General features: G+C 41.9%; 3 protein-coding genes across 3 annotated transcripts; 2 read left to right on the top strand and 1 right to left on the bottom strand.

Annotated features, from left to right (window-relative positions):
* Window positions 1-75: 75 nt before the first annotated feature.
* On the bottom strand, window positions 76-3876 carry galr1b (galanin receptor 1b). The gene is made up of 3 exons (XM_062390177.1): window positions 3004-3876; window positions 2539-2604; window positions 76-1284 (listed from the first exon to the last, which is right to left on the bottom strand). Exons 1-3 carry the CDS (start codon window positions 3685-3687, stop codon window positions 958-960), a joined length of 1077 nt encoding a protein of 358 aa, XP_062246161.1. The 5' UTR covers window positions 3688-3876; the 3' UTR covers window positions 76-957.
* A 2383-nt stretch (window positions 3877-6259) lies between these two features.
* On the top strand, window positions 6260-8232 carry LOC133955421 (chymotrypsin B-like). Its single transcript, XM_062390296.1, has 7 exons — window positions 6260-6411; window positions 6775-6878; window positions 6990-7069; window positions 7235-7316; window positions 7391-7571; window positions 7692-7825; window positions 7956-8232. Exons 1-7 carry the CDS (start codon window positions 6360-6362, stop codon window positions 8115-8117), a joined length of 795 nt encoding a protein of 264 aa, XP_062246280.1. The 5' UTR covers window positions 6260-6359; the 3' UTR covers window positions 8118-8232.
* A 4292-nt stretch (window positions 8233-12524) lies between these two features.
* Window positions 12525-14487, top strand: LOC133955509 (chymotrypsin A-like). The gene is made up of 7 exons (XM_062390415.1): window positions 12525-12617; window positions 13229-13332; window positions 13415-13494; window positions 13613-13691; window positions 13783-13963; window positions 14048-14181; window positions 14261-14487. Exons 1-7 carry the CDS (start codon window positions 12566-12568, stop codon window positions 14420-14422), a joined length of 792 nt encoding a protein of 263 aa, XP_062246399.1. The 5' UTR covers window positions 12525-12565; the 3' UTR covers window positions 14423-14487.
* The last annotated feature ends 105 nt before the right edge of the window (window positions 14488-14592 follow it).

Below are 14592 nucleotides of genomic sequence, written 5' to 3'. Positions count from 1 at the left end.
CTTGGATTCAAAGATTTATTTTGATGGTGATTATTAGTTATATATATTGTTTAATATAAAAAACTAGCTGAGAGCTGAAGAGGTTAAACCTTTATTTTTTTTCCATCTGATGGTCATATCAAGAATTACATAGTGTGACAGCAGTGAGTCTCAGTTCCACAAAACACACACAGGCATTTTAAATTCCATTCACACATTTCAAACCTCAAATAAAAACACCAAACAAATTCAATTGTCAAACTCTTAATAAATAAATCAGTTTGTAAATCAAAGCTGTTCTCTGATCAATATGTGATAAATATTTGATCAGTTTATGATGAGTTATGGTCAACTATCAATTATCAATTATCTATTAGGTTCACTCATCTGCATTCATTTACATCTAAAAAGTTGATATCTGAATATATCATATCTAAAGTTATTACATTGATCCCTGACTGATAATTTACTCAGCATCATAATAAATAATTGAATAAACATAGACACTAATACAGAAAAACATGCTGAGTCATCGGAATGAATCAGAAACTTTTAAAACAAAACTCGAAACTTGAGACATGATGATAATTATGGATAAGAACTGAATCTGATCAGAAACAAAACAACCTGTGAATCTCACCAACAGAAATCTGTGATCATTACAAAAATGTATAAAAGAAGTGGTTAATATGATTATTTAATATGAATTATATATTTATATAGAAAATGCATAGAAAACAGTTTACGAAATTGTTTTCTTGTGATCAATCAGGTTAATTTGTAACAATTGATAAATTATACATGAACCATTATTTTTAAACTGAAAAATTTGAGTTTAACTTTTTTATTTATTGGCTTAAAATATTCTACTTGAAATTTGTATTATTTCCACTTCCTGTGCATCCAGCAGTTCTGTTGTCACTCGACCAGATTAGTGAGAAACAGCTCCCCCTGCTGTTTGGTCTGTGCTCCTGTGGTTTATCTGATCACACTCATTCCCACGTGGGTTGTGGAGGAGAAGTTCTCCATGGGGACTCGAACCACTTTACCCTGAGGAGCCGGTGGACACAGGAAGTGGGAGGTGAAGACTTTGCGGCAGGACTTGCGGAAGTTCTCGGACAGGAAAGCGTAGAGGACGGGGTTAATGCAGGAGTTTCCGTAGGACAGACAGTGGGACACGATACGAAAGGCGAAGGAGGCGTCATTCAGAGGGAAGGTGCCAAACTCCACCCACATGGCGATGATGTGATGAGGCATCCAGCAAATGGTGAAGGCGCTGATGACCAGGAGAACAATCTGAGTCGTCTGCAGGGAAACCCAGAGGAACCACTCATTAAACACTAGACCTTCTAGAACCATCTCTGAACCTTTCATAGGAACCTGGTTTAGAACCTTATTTAAAGGTTCTGTGTGGAGAATGTAGTGGAATCTAGTGGTGAAGTGTCACGTTGCAGCCCCCCCCCCATCCTCCCCCCTTCCAAACATGAGAGAGAACCTGTGGTAGCTTCAGTTGTCATAGAAAAACAAAGGTTTAGTTTGTCCAGTCCAGGCAACAGGATTAATAAAGTATCCATCTATCTATCCATCTATCTGATGTTAATATACAGTTTTTCAATAATCACAAGAACACAAGAACTTTCTCTGGAACCCTCTTAAGAACCTTCTTTAGAACTTTCTCTGGAACCTTCTTGAGAAACCTTATCTGGGACCTTCTTTAGAACCTCAAGAACCTTCGATGGGACGTGCTCTGGTTCTGTGTTTCACATCTACGTATTTACAGCAGAACAATCTGATTCTCTACACAACTGAGTCTCATCATTGAGCAGCTGAATAAAAACCTGCTCGTTCATTCAGGCGTCACCAGAACGTTCTGTTTCTCTCAGTGAGGTGAGGTCAGACTTTGTTCTCCAGGTTCTCCAGGTTCTCCAGGTTCTCCTGACTGTGTTCTACGACCATCAGGTTTCGTGGTCTTTGTTTTGTTCATTTAAAAATGTGTTTTCTGAAGGTTCAGCTTCAGATGTCTCTGAGAGTCAGTCAAACAAAAAGAGGACAAACAGGTGGACACGTCCTCTCCAGAGAGGACACACAAACAACACCCTCAGTTTGGTGGAGGACATTTCTGTGTCCACAGGACCGAGCTGCTCAGTCTCCTCCGTCTTCGCATATCTTGTCATGTCCTCTGAAGTGTTTGGTTTGGTCGTCATTCTGAGAGAATCTTCTATTCTTAGTCTCTTGTCTAAATATTTATTCTGACCTCAATCAGGAGCAGCCGAGACTCTGCTGGAGACCTGGGGTTCGGTGGAATCATTTATTACCTTTCGGGAAGGATCAGACTGAGAGACATTAAGTGTTTCAGCAGACGCCAATAAGACTTGTTTGAATTATCTGAATGAAAAGAAAAGGAGCTTTAAAGCTTCCTCACTTATCTCCTTCAGCAGAGGAAACAATGAACCTTCCTAAAAAGAAGAGGAGACATTTCTGTCCCACAGCTCAGAAGCAACAGAAGAGGAGGAGGAGGAGGAGGAGTAGGAGGAGGAGGATTGAGGAAGAGGACTGTACCTTCCTCTTGACTCTCTCAGACCTCTGTGACATATTCTTCATTTTGTTGTAAAGATGAATCAAAACCTGTAAAAATACAAACAGTAAATTAATCAGGGAAAGAGATCAGAATATGAAGAAGTTCACTTCATCATCAACGATGAACATGTGGATCAACTTTCTCTCGAGCTGTTGATTCACTTTATATTTAGTTTTTAAACTTCAATCAGGAACCAACACATTCTGAAGTCACAATATTGATCTTATCGATATTAATCAATAAATCACTGCTGAAAGAAACACGTTTCAGTTTTATTTTGAAACTTCTCTACGGTGCTATTCTCCGCGCGCTTGCCGTGCGCTTTTACGCACAGACTTTACGATCCTCGGGACTTTGTCTGCGCACTTTGCTCTGTGCGCTGTCACAGGCACGTGTTTTACAGCAGCTCAGTGAAACATTACAGATGTTGGAGCCGGTGCACGGACCCTGGTGTAGCAGCAGCTGATGAGCAGCAGCGGTAGCAGGTATCCGAGCAGCAGGATGGACACTCTGTACGCGCGTCTGGAGGCTCCGCTCCACTGCTCCCAGCAGAACGTGCTATTTGGCGCGGAGGTGTGAGTGGTGAGGGTCTGGTGCTGAGCCACCGGCACCGCGCACGCCACCGACAGCGTCCAGATGACGCACGCCCCGACCAGCGCGTTCCTGCGGCTCCGGACGCACGGGGACTGGTTGGAGCGCACCACGGCGATGTAGCGGTCCACGGACATGGCGACCAGCGTGAAGATGCTGACCAGCATGGACACTGTGAAGAAGAAGTGACCGAAGCTGCAGAGGAACGAGCCGAACACCCACTGCGGCAGGGAGTAGACGGTGGCCTGCAGCGGGACGCAGAAGAGGAGGAAGAGGAGGTCCGCGACGCTCAGGTTCAGGATGAAGATGTTGGTGGTGCTCTCGGTTCGCCTCCCTCCTCCTCCCCCGGCGCCGCTGCACCTCACCCCACAGATCACCAGAATCACCAGACTGTTCCCCACCAGCCCCACCACGAAGATCAGTCCGAACACCAGCGGCACCATCACCGCCTCCGGACTCGAACCCAAGTCCTGCACCTCCGACTGGTTCATCCCCAGGACCCAATCCAAGCCGGAGGACGCGTTTCCCAGCAGCAGCATGATGGAGCTCCTTGGGGGGGGAGGGGGGGGGGGGAGCTGGAGGCTCAGAGAAGAAGCCCGTTAAGGACTGAGTGAAAGACCAGGTCCATGATCCCAATCAAGGACCTTCAGCCGCGCAGACTGGGAACCACTGCAAGTTACTTGGAGGACAGGGAACACAGCTTCCTGTCAGGATGTCAAAGTAAAACAACTTCATCCATTTGAAAGTTCAAAATAAAATAATCTTTGATTCGATTCACAGGAAACAAAGATAAAACCTTGAGTTGATAGTGTCAGGTGAGTTCAGATGGAAAACGCAAAGACACGGTAATACTACTACAGCTACTACTAATAATAATAATAATAATAGTAATAAAATGGACCGTTCTATAATAATGTTTAATACAAATTCAGTTACTATTTCTATACACGTCATTTGTCTCGCTGTTTTCTTTTCTATGATAATTATATATAAGATTTTATTTTGAAGGCATGTGAACTTCCTGTTGAGAAGTCAGTGAAGCCTCTTTATGACAAAGAGTTTCTTTATTACACAGTTTAATTAATGTTTATTCTCTTTATTATTTTAGTCACTTTATTACAGGCGCTGTGTTTGAAGTCACGTGAGGGAGCAGATGAATAGTAACTAGAGTTATTAAGTTACTGCTCTCTCTTTAGTCACTACAGGAAAGACTCATGGACAAATCATGATGAACGCTTCATGTTTCCAGACGAAAGAGTTAATTTCCTGTCTGATGATTTATGATGTCACAGATATAATAACGTTTATGAGCGTATGTGTGTGTGTGTGTGTTTCCAGTAAAAACACCAAACTTATCATTAACAGTTGACCTAGTTTCTAGGTTGGAGGTTAAGGTCAGAGGTCAGATGTGATTAGCTGTTGGAGTTGGTTATGAATAAGTCATGATAAAGGTGAGAGATAAAGAGTCCTCACTTTTCCAATGGGCTGAGGGTTAAGACTTGGATTGAGGATTAGAATTAGAATTAGAATTAGAATTAGGTTTGGGTTTAGGTTTAGGTTTAGGTTTAGGTTTAGGTTAGGTTAGGGTAAGCGTTTAGTTTTGATAGTTAAGGTTTGGGTAAGGGGCTGACGAATACATTACGCCAATGAGTGTCCTCACTAAGATAGAAGTAGAAGAATGTGTGTGTGTATAGCATGTTCTTCATTTCAAAATAAGAGCGCACTAAAGCACTGTGACTTCATTCAGTGAAGCTCAGTGATTTGAATTAAAACTTAAGACTCTGTTTCATGGCAGGCTCGTGTCTCGTGTCATTGGCTCAAAGTTTCCTCGACTGGTTCAAACATATCAGGGAAAAAGCTGCTGATCAGCAGCTGAGGAGCCGCCACGTTTCATCAGAGGTTAATGATTGGTGTGTGTTTGTGTGTGTGTGTGTGTGTGTGTGTGTGTGTGTGTGTGTCTGGCTGTGTGAGTTAAAGTTTCTGTTTGCTCTTTAAAAACCTTCAGAACATTTTAAAGACATATTTAATGTCGAACAAGTCACATAAAATGAATATCTTATTGTTTTCCTTGTAAATAAATATAAACATGACACCTCATACTTGTGTTTCCGTTATATAATCATGTTCCTGTTAAGTGACTGTAAAGTGGTGCGGCTGTCAGGGAGACGGTGGGATTTTCCTTCATGGTTTATTTTGTGTTTATTCATGTGTGTGTTAATTATGAGCTAAGAGATTTTTAATAAAGGTTCTGATGAAATAAACACACACACATACACACACACACACACACACAAACACACACAACAGTCATTAATCCCATATGACATTAGCTGACCAATCATTAACCTCAGACAGAACGTGGCATCTCCTCAGCTGCTGATGATCCCCATTTTCTCCACTTTTTTTTTGCTTTAAGTGTGTATTTTTGTGTGTGTGTGTGTGTGTCTTTTAACATAGAATGAGACCCTTGTATACACTCAGATACAATATGTAACAGCTCTTCATTAACTAGACCTTTGTTTTATATTTTGTTGACTTGTGAACCAACATTGTGTAAAAAGATTTCAAAAATGTTGGAACTCGTAAAATTATTCAAGTTTACCTACAAGTTGGAACGACAGGAAGTAGAAGAATGTCACAACTAAAGATCTGAGGACACAATTTTGAATTGAAAATAAGTTTAATTTAGTTGGAAAATAAGTTGTGGTAAAACTAAAATTATGAACGTGGAGAAAACTGTGTTAAAACTTTACAAACGATGAAATGTCAAAGAAAAGTAACCAGAGATCAATAAACTTAATCCACATTTCATTAACTCATGTTTCTGTCATTGAATCGTTTAAATTCACTTTCATTCTTCTCCTGTTTTATTTCAAAGCAGTCTGAAACATCATTCATAATAATAATAATTATTATAATAACAATAGCAATAATAATAACAATAATAATAATAATAATAATAACAAAAATGTGATGAGTTAAAATGTATTAACTGTTCTGATGACTGGTTTCTGTGTCCAGTTATCAATATGTTTTCAGATGTTTCAGCCAATCACAGAGCAGCAGATGAGGGCGTGTGACCCGTGAGAATGACATGTGGCCTCAGCTCTGATAAACAGCTGCGGACCAGCGAGCGCTCTGATTGGCTGTGGCCCAGCAGGGTTAGAGGATAAAACCTGAAGGAGCACGACTTCTCTTCACCTTCATCACCATGGCCTTTCTCTGGATCGTCTCGTGCTTCGCCTTCATCAGCGCCGCCTATGGTCAGAGTTCGATTTTAAATTATATTGACAAAAATATTATTAATTGTTTAAAGAGTTTAAAGAGTCAGTAATTCATAGTTTAACAAACTGAGCAGGAGCATTGTTTTGTTTCTGGATCAATCACATTCAAGTGATGATTATTGATCAGTTTGTGTTTCATAGTTCAGTGTCACTGTGCCTCTGCTGCCACCTGCTGGTTACTTCACTTGAACCCGTTTCTTAGAGTCAAGGTCACATTCTATGTTTGAGCAGGTTTTATCCAGCAGGGGGCAGATTTACTCCAGTGGCAGAAAAGCAGAATAGTCCTTTAACGCCTGTCTTCCTGTCCTAACTGTCTTCCTGTCCTACCTGTCGTCCTCTCAGGCTGCGGAACCCCCGCCATCGCCCCCCAGGTGTCTGGCTACGCCCGCATCGTTAACGGTGAGGAGGCGGTGCCTCACTCCTGGCCCTGGCAGGTGTCACTGCAGGTGAGTCAGCTGACCTCAACTATCTCCTCCTCCTGCTCCTCCTCCTCCTCCTCCTCCTCCTCTTCCTCTTCATCTTCTCCAGTTCAGATGAGTATGTTTTTTTTCTCACAGCAATCCAGCGGCTTCCACTTCTGTGGAGGATCTCTGATCAATGAGAACTGGGTGGTGACCGCCGCTCACTGTAACGTCAGGTCAGAGCAACACACAATCAACACAACTAGACACAACATGTTAAGAAACATTGTTCATGCTTCTTTCAACATCTGATGATCATTAAATGTGTTGTTTATAAATAATAAATGATGCAGGTTTGTGTGAACTGACCTTTTAAAGTCGTGCTTCCTGTTTCCTGTCAGGACCTACCACCGTGTGGTCGCTGGAGAACATAACAAGGGATACGGCTCCAACGAGGCCGTCCAGATGCTGAAGCCCGCCCAGGTGAGAACCAACCGTCAGCCAATCAGCTTTAGAACACACCAACTTCCTCCACTAACACACACCTCCCCTCCCAGGTGTTCACCCACCCCCGCTGGAACCCCCAGACCATCAACAATGACATCGCCCTCATCAAGCTGTCCAGCCCCGTCACTCTGGGAACCAACGTGTCCCCCGTCTGCCTGGCCGGGTCCGCTGATGTCTTCTCCCCTGGCATGTCCTGCGTCACCTCCGGCTGGGGTCTGACCCGCTACAACGGTGAGACAGACGTCAGCTGCACCCACTGAACTTTCTAATGACTTCAGTGCATTGACTCCACGTCAGAGACTTTTACTTTGAAAGGGGAAGAGGATTTCTGAGTGTTTCCTGTGTCCACAGCTGCCAGCACTCCCAACTTGCTCCAGCAGGCGGCGCTTCCCCTTTTGTCCAACGAGCAGTGCAAGAACCACTGGGGCAGCAGCATCTCCGACGTCATGATCTGTGCTGGAGGAGCTGGAGCCACTTCCTGCATGGTGAGGCCCCGCCCACACACCTGACCCACCTGTCTCACCCTGTCCAGTCACATTCCTGTGATGTTCAGTTCTCTCTTGGTCCAGTTTTTTGTTGTTGATGTTTGTTGTTGACCTGTTTGTTGCGTTGCAGGGCGACTCCGGCGGTCCTCTGGTGTGTCAGAAGGATAACGCCTGGTCTCTGGTCGGTATTGTGTCCTGGGGAAGCAGCCGTTGCTCCACCTCCACTCCCGCCGTCTACGCTCGCGTCACTGAGCTCCGCAGCTGGGTCGACCAGATCCTGGCCGCTAACTAAACTCTCAGGAGCTGAGCCGCCACCTTGTGGGGAGACAGGGGAACCCTGAGACCCCGGACCTCGGTCCCCCGTCAGAGTGGGGTTTATGAAGGATAATAAAAACAATGAACCTCAATGACTGTGTTCGTCGTCCTTTGAATTTGTGTCTTTTCAACAGAAACTGAATGAACCTGATAAAACGACTCAGACACAGAAAGGTTAGAATCGAAGAACCTGGTTTATTTTCAGACTGTTTCTTCCATAGATCTCTGACGTCTCTCATCATCTCATCCAAACATCAACTTGTATGAACATCCTGTCTCAGAAGGAAGACGAGACACAAGATGCATTCGTTACCTCTGCACTGGATTATTGAGATCCTTATTATCAGGAAATAATTCTTTAATATAATTACAATCTGGGCAAGGTGAAGGACTCTTGATTTCCTGGATTGAGGTGTTCTGGTCCTTGTGATCATCAATTGTTCTAATGTGTTTCACCTGTGGTCAGAATTAAAGTCTAGTTGTGAAGTATTTAAAAGTGTTCTGAAGTGACTGGTTCGTCTCTGGCTGTTGTGGTGAGACCCCTGTGGGATCATTACAGTTAATGAGCGTTGTGAGATTATGATGAGCCCACACACGTTGCATCATGTATTAAAGAGCTCATTGCACCATGTAATCCAAAACATCACATCTGCAGACTGACTGTGGCTCTGGAGTCTGGAAGATCAGAACAGGAGGTGAAACTTCAGCTCCCAGAGTCTTCTCCTGTAGATGAGTCTGTGATCAGGGACATGTGTCAATGTCAATTATATTTATATAGCACATTTAAAACAACCTGGTTGACCAACATGCTTTACAGGTGTAATGCTACAACAAAAGGAAGGTAAAATGTAATACATCATGTGCAAGTAATACAAATAATATAAAATTATTAACGTAAAATTATTGACAAAAATAAAATAAACAAAAATAATATACTATAATATTCTAATTAAACTAAAAAATAAAATGAAATATAAGATATAGGAAAAGATGAATAAGATCAGCTGCTATGAAACGTGCTGACATCGAGGAGAGCCTTTGAGAACAGGTGTGTTTCAAGTAGTGTGTTAAACACTCGACCTGAAGTGAAGATTAAATGACTGATGAATCAGAATCTAAATCTGAATCAGAATCAGAAGTATTTTATTGCCAAGTAGGTTTACACCTACAAGAAATTTGCTCTGGTTATTGGTGCTCACAATGAACATAGAAACATAAAACGCAATAATACAACATACATAGGAAAAGTGAAAAGTAAAAAGTGAAATGCAAAATGCAAAACAGTAAACAGGGTCCGATTGCAATATGCAATGTAATACAGTATAATATAATATGAGATAATGTGTTAATTTATTAATTTAACACATCCTTGAGGTGTGGGGGTGGAATAAAAGTCTGAGTCGGGTGGGGGTCCCGGGCCTTGTTGATGAGGCCAGCTGCAGCTGGGAAGAAGCTGGTCTTGTGGCGGGAGGTTCTGGTCCTGATGGACCGCAGCCTCCTGCCCGAGGGAAGAACCTCAAAGAGTTTGTGACCCGGGTGGGAAGGGTCAGCCACAACAATGACATCATCACCACTGTGTTTGTGAAGCTGTAGAGGTCCAACACAACAACAAACATTGCTCATTGTCAAAAACAACAAGAGACAACTTAATAAACAATAAAATCTAAAGATCAATGCATTTACCAATGCGTTGATATTATAATATCACTTATTGTAACTAAACGCAATAAAACTAAATAACAATCAAACAAATTCTTGTTTCTTGTTTTATGTTCTCAACAAGTATGTGTGTGTTTCTGCTCTGTCCCCATATTGACACCTGTTCCTGTTTGGTGTGTGTTCCTGACTGTGCTTGTCAATCAATTAATCAATAATCTAATCAATCAGTCTGTTGAAGTTGTTAAGTATCAATTATTTGTATCTAAATCCTGTTTATAAAACATATATTTATATGACCATATAAAATAAAAAAGTAACATTCATGAAATGATTTATAATAATTTTATAAATAGTTACTATTATAACTAACATGTCTTTACATCATCCGTCAAATAAATCCTCAAAGACACACAACTCTGAATCATATGTTATAAAATAATATGTTTAATATCCATTTATACAAGATTTTCATGTTTGTTCTGTTTTGTGGATCATAAAAATGTATTAATGAATATGCTGTTGCACGCACAGACACACAAAAACACACACACACACACATATGGTCTGGTTTGACATGCTGGGAAACTCACACATGTTACAACAAACTGACCTTCAACGCAGAAAGACACACAAACGACATATCAGAAATAAACCTGAAGTGTGTGTGTGTGCATGTGTGTGTTTGTGCGCGTTCTCATGTGTGTATGTGTGTGTGTTTGTGTGTGCGTGTGTGTGTGTGTTTGTGCGCGTTTTCATGTGTGTATGTGTGTGTGTTTGTGTGTGCGTGTGTGTGTGTGCGTGTGTGCGTGTGTCATCACAGAAACGCTGTGACAGCTTTTCTCTCTGAGCTGATTCAACTATTCTTTAAAATCTTTTATCACTGAAAAGCAAAAGTGTCGCAATACAAACAACACAACACCATCACTATGTTTCCATTTATTCATTGATCCATTCATGTTTATTTTATTATTGCATTGATCATGTGACCAGAGCACAGCAGACATTATGGGGAAACAGAACATTTCATTATCATTATCATTATTGTTATTATTGTTTTTGTTATTGATAGATAATGGTTTAAAACCTAGTAAACTTGTTTTTTTAATTTAAGTTGTTTAAATTCATCAATTTTGTAAAAACTCTGAAACTCCAGTGAATAAATGTTTAATTGATAAATTCACATGTTGAACTTGGTTCTATTCAATTTTGTGTTTTCTTCATTGAATCAGAACAAAAAGTTGTTGATTCAGATGAGCTTCTGACACACCCCAAATGCAGTCATGCAGTACATCACATCATTTTTGATGTTTTGATGTTTTTTCCTACTCCTGGCATCCGTTGAACTTCTGTCCGTCCTGGGAGACGGATCCTCACATGTGTCTCTCTCTGAGGTTTCTACGTATTTTTGCCCTGTTAAAAGGGTTTTTAATAGTTTGTCCTGACTCTTGTTGAGGGTTAAGGACAGAGGATGTCTCACCATGTTAAAGCCCTATGAGACAAACTGTAATTTGTGAATATGGGCTATACAAATAAAATTTGATTGATTGATTGATGATTTTTAACATGAAATTAAGTGCCACGGGTCTTAGTCTAGGGGGGTTAACTGCCCATGGATGTCTTGGGCCCAGGCCATCAGGATGCAGACATATCAGAATTGAGTTACACATTAACATTGTCCACAAACACAGCACATCACACATGACATTACATTAAGACAGTATTCCTAAAGAGAAAGAGGATGGCCTGCAAATGTCCATCGCTTAAAAGGAAAAACAAATAGAAAATAAAATAAAAATATCTTTATATTCTGCTAATCATATCAAATTGAAGTGTAGAGCAATGGGGGACCAGTTGTTTATGAATACCTCTGTTTTCAGTTGTAATAGAGCAGTCAAATGTTCCATCCTGTACATATCTGGAATTCTATCCCTCCATTGGGTTATTGCGGGGGGGCTGTGTCTTCAGCCAGGAGGCTGTTATTACTTTATTCGCAATATAAGAAGGTTCTCAGAGGTTTTGTTGGGCTATTTTCTTCAAGGTTATCAGGCAATATCCCTAAAATAAAGTGTGATGGTTCTAAAGGTATGTCTATAAATAAATATGTATTTATTTCCCTTTGTATTTTTTGCCAGTATTCTGATTACTTTGGACAATCCCAAAATATATGTGTACAACCCCTCCAACATTGTTCTGAGGTGTTGCTCCATTTAGATGTTATGAGTGGAGTTCTGAAGTATCTCATTTTAATCTTCCATCCAAATTCCCTCCAGTTAGGACTACTGGTTACTCTCTCTCCCTGCTCGCACACACAAACAGTTTTAATAATGATACATTAAATATAGAAGAAAATGCTCATAATGTGAACTCAGTTTATTAAGTGTAAGGAAAATCATTATATTCAATGTTTGTGATTTATAAGTTATAATTATCATTATTATAGTGAATGTTTCCACTGTATAAAATAATCTGTTCTTATTTTTTGTTTCCTTTGATTTATTGTTTGGTTTAAATTAATTTAATAATAATATTAACAACACACGGATGAATCACATTTTAGTGGAATTCATATATCATTTTTTCTCGGTCGTGATCAAACTGAGCTGAGAAACTTTGTCTGTTTTCTGAAAAACTTTCCATCATCTCCATCTGTCCAAACTCCCACCGTCCTCTGATACCGTGTCCTGTCCCGCTCTCGTCTCGTCCAATCACAAGTCTCCCTGGTAGTATAAAAGCTCCTCGCTCACCCAGACTCATCACAATCGCACCATGAACTTCCTGTGTATCCTCTCCTGCCTCGCCTTCGCCGGCGCTGCCTACGGTGAGTCGTCCACATCAGAGTTTTACTCTCAGCAGATAACTATTTCAACCAGCAGGGGGCACTGTGGTTATGGGATAATCAACTCTACGATTTTATACATTTGTATTTCTTATATTTTTATTATATATTAAAATAATTAACCTCTGAACTGACAACTCAGAAGATTTAATTGAGGCTGTAATATACAACTTCACCACTAGATGACACCCAGTCCAGTATACTGGTCCTTTAACTTGCTATATCTTATCATCAAGAATTGAAATGAAAATTTAAATAATCTAAAGTTACCTATAAAATATGGATAAAGTTTTGTAGCAGCTCAAACTTTAACATCACTTAGTCAACACTGAAAGATTCACTTCTAATTTTAAACCAGTATATTTGAGTTTTAAACTTTATTGAACCAGTTTATCAAAGTGTCTTTTAGAACAAGCAGAAAATAAAGTTTGACGTCAAATCAAATGAAGCAGTGAAGCTATAGAAAGTTTTCTCTTGAATCTTGTCTGACTTCAAAGTTATAGAAAGTTTTTTCTTGAATCTTCTTTCTTTCTGATTTCATCTTCACATTCATGTTGTTCTTGTTGTTGATGATGTCATAATGATGTCACCAGGTTGCGGCACTCCCGCAATCTCCCCCATCATCACTGGCTACTCTCGTATCGTGAACGGTGAGGAGGCGTTGCCCCACTCCTGGCCCTGGCAGGTGTCCCTGCAGGTATGCACAGACACACCCACGCACACACAAACACACTCACACACACACTTACAATTGTGTAACTGAAGGTATGTGTTTTTAGGACTACACCGGATTCCACTTCTGCGGCGGCTCTCTGATCAGTGAGAACTGGGTTGTCACCGCTGCTCACTGCAATGTCAGGTAAACGCTCAACTGTGTCTACAACATCATAATGTAGTTTGACTGACATTTTAAACTTTAATATCATAAACCAAACTAAACTAACTCACTGCTCCCTTCACCCTCCTGGCCGGTGCAGGACGTCCCACCGTGTGGTCCTCGGAGAACACGACCGGTCGTCCTCTGCTGAGGACATCCAGGTCATGAAGGTTGGCAAGGTAACTGACGCCGGCAACTTTTCATCTCATGTGGGGGGGGGGCGGGACTTTCTGTCTGTTTACAACTCAGGACACTTTCATTTCCTCTCAGGTGTTCAAGCACCCCCGCTACAACGGCTACACCATCAACAACGACATCCTGCTGATCAAGCTGGCCTCCCCCGCCCAGATGAACATGCGCGTGTCCCCCGTGTGCGCGGCTGAGACCAGCGACAACTTCTCCGGAGGCATGAAGTGTGTGACCAGCGGCTGGGGCCTGACCCGCAGCACCGGTGAGACTTCCTGTTTCCACAGCTCATGACCTATTGTTGTGAAGATCAGTGATGTCTGACGCGTGATGTGGTTGTGTGTTGCAGCTGCCGACACCCCCGCCCTGCTGCAGCAGGCCGCCCTCCCCCTGCTGACCAACGACGAGTGCCGTCGCTTCTGGGGCAACAAGATCAGCGACCTGATGATCTGCGCCGGAGCCGCCGGAGCCTCCTCCTGCATGGTGCGTGTCCACACAGAGCAGGATGAAGATGTGTTTCACATGTTGTTCACATTCATTTAATGATGTGTTGTGTTTGCAGGGCGACTCTGGCGGTCCTCTGGTCTGCCAGAAGGCCGGCGCCTGGACCTTGGTCGGTATCGTGTCCTGGGGAAGTGGAACATGCACTCCCACGATGCCCGGCGTGTACGCCCGTGTCACCGAGCTCCGCGCCTGGATGGACCAGACCATCGCTGCCAACTAAGCATCTCAGAGCGTACCACTTTCTGTTTCAACCTGATCATCAATAAAAAACAGAAACTCTGAAAACCATCTGTCTTTGTGTTCTGTGTCGCTCTGTACAAAGAGCTGTCAGTGTGTTAGTTTAGCTTAGCATCGACCCTAACCAGTAACTATGGCTCTGTCCAGTGTCCA

This window comes from Platichthys flesus, chromosome 1, assembly GCF_949316205.1.
Source record: "Platichthys flesus chromosome 1, fPlaFle2.1, whole genome shotgun sequence".
NCBI classification, from domain to species: domain Eukaryota; kingdom Metazoa; phylum Chordata; class Actinopteri; order Pleuronectiformes; family Pleuronectidae; genus Platichthys; species Platichthys flesus.
Note: the sequence above shows the minus strand (reverse complement) of the source record. Positions and strands in the feature narration are given on the sequence as shown.

Coding starts and splice junctions, on each gene's coding strand:
- galr1b (XM_062390177.1), bottom strand. CDS start 3,687: ATGCTGCTGCTGGGAAACGCGTCCTCCGGCTTGGATTGGGTCCTGGGG. Junction 2,605..3,003: donor TCAGCTGCTGCTACACCAGG/GTCCGTGCACCG, acceptor GTATTTTTACAG/GTTTTGATTCATCTTTACAA. Junction 1,285..2,538: donor CTGAGAGAGTCAAGAGGAAG/GTACAGTCCTCT, acceptor GTTTCCCTGCAG/ACGACTCAGATTGTTCTCCT.
- LOC133955421 (XM_062390296.1), top strand. CDS start 6,360: ATGGCCTTTCTCTGGATCGTCTCGTGCTTCGCCTTCATCAGCGCCGCC. Junction 7,070..7,234: donor GCCGCTCACTGTAACGTCAG/GTCAGAGCAACA, acceptor GTTTCCTGTCAG/GACCTACCACCGTGTGGTCG. Junction 7,317..7,390: donor AGATGCTGAAGCCCGCCCAG/GTGAGAACCAAC, acceptor CTCCCCTCCCAG/GTGTTCACCCACCCCCGCTG.
- LOC133955509 (XM_062390415.1), top strand. CDS start 12,566: ATGAACTTCCTGTGTATCCTCTCCTGCCTCGCCTTCGCCGGCGCTGCC. Junction 12,618..13,228: donor CTTCGCCGGCGCTGCCTACG/GTGAGTCGTCCA, acceptor TGATGTCACCAG/GTTGCGGCACTCCCGCAATC. Junction 13,333..13,414: donor CCTGGCAGGTGTCCCTGCAG/GTATGCACAGAC, acceptor ATGTGTTTTTAG/GACTACACCGGATTCCACTT.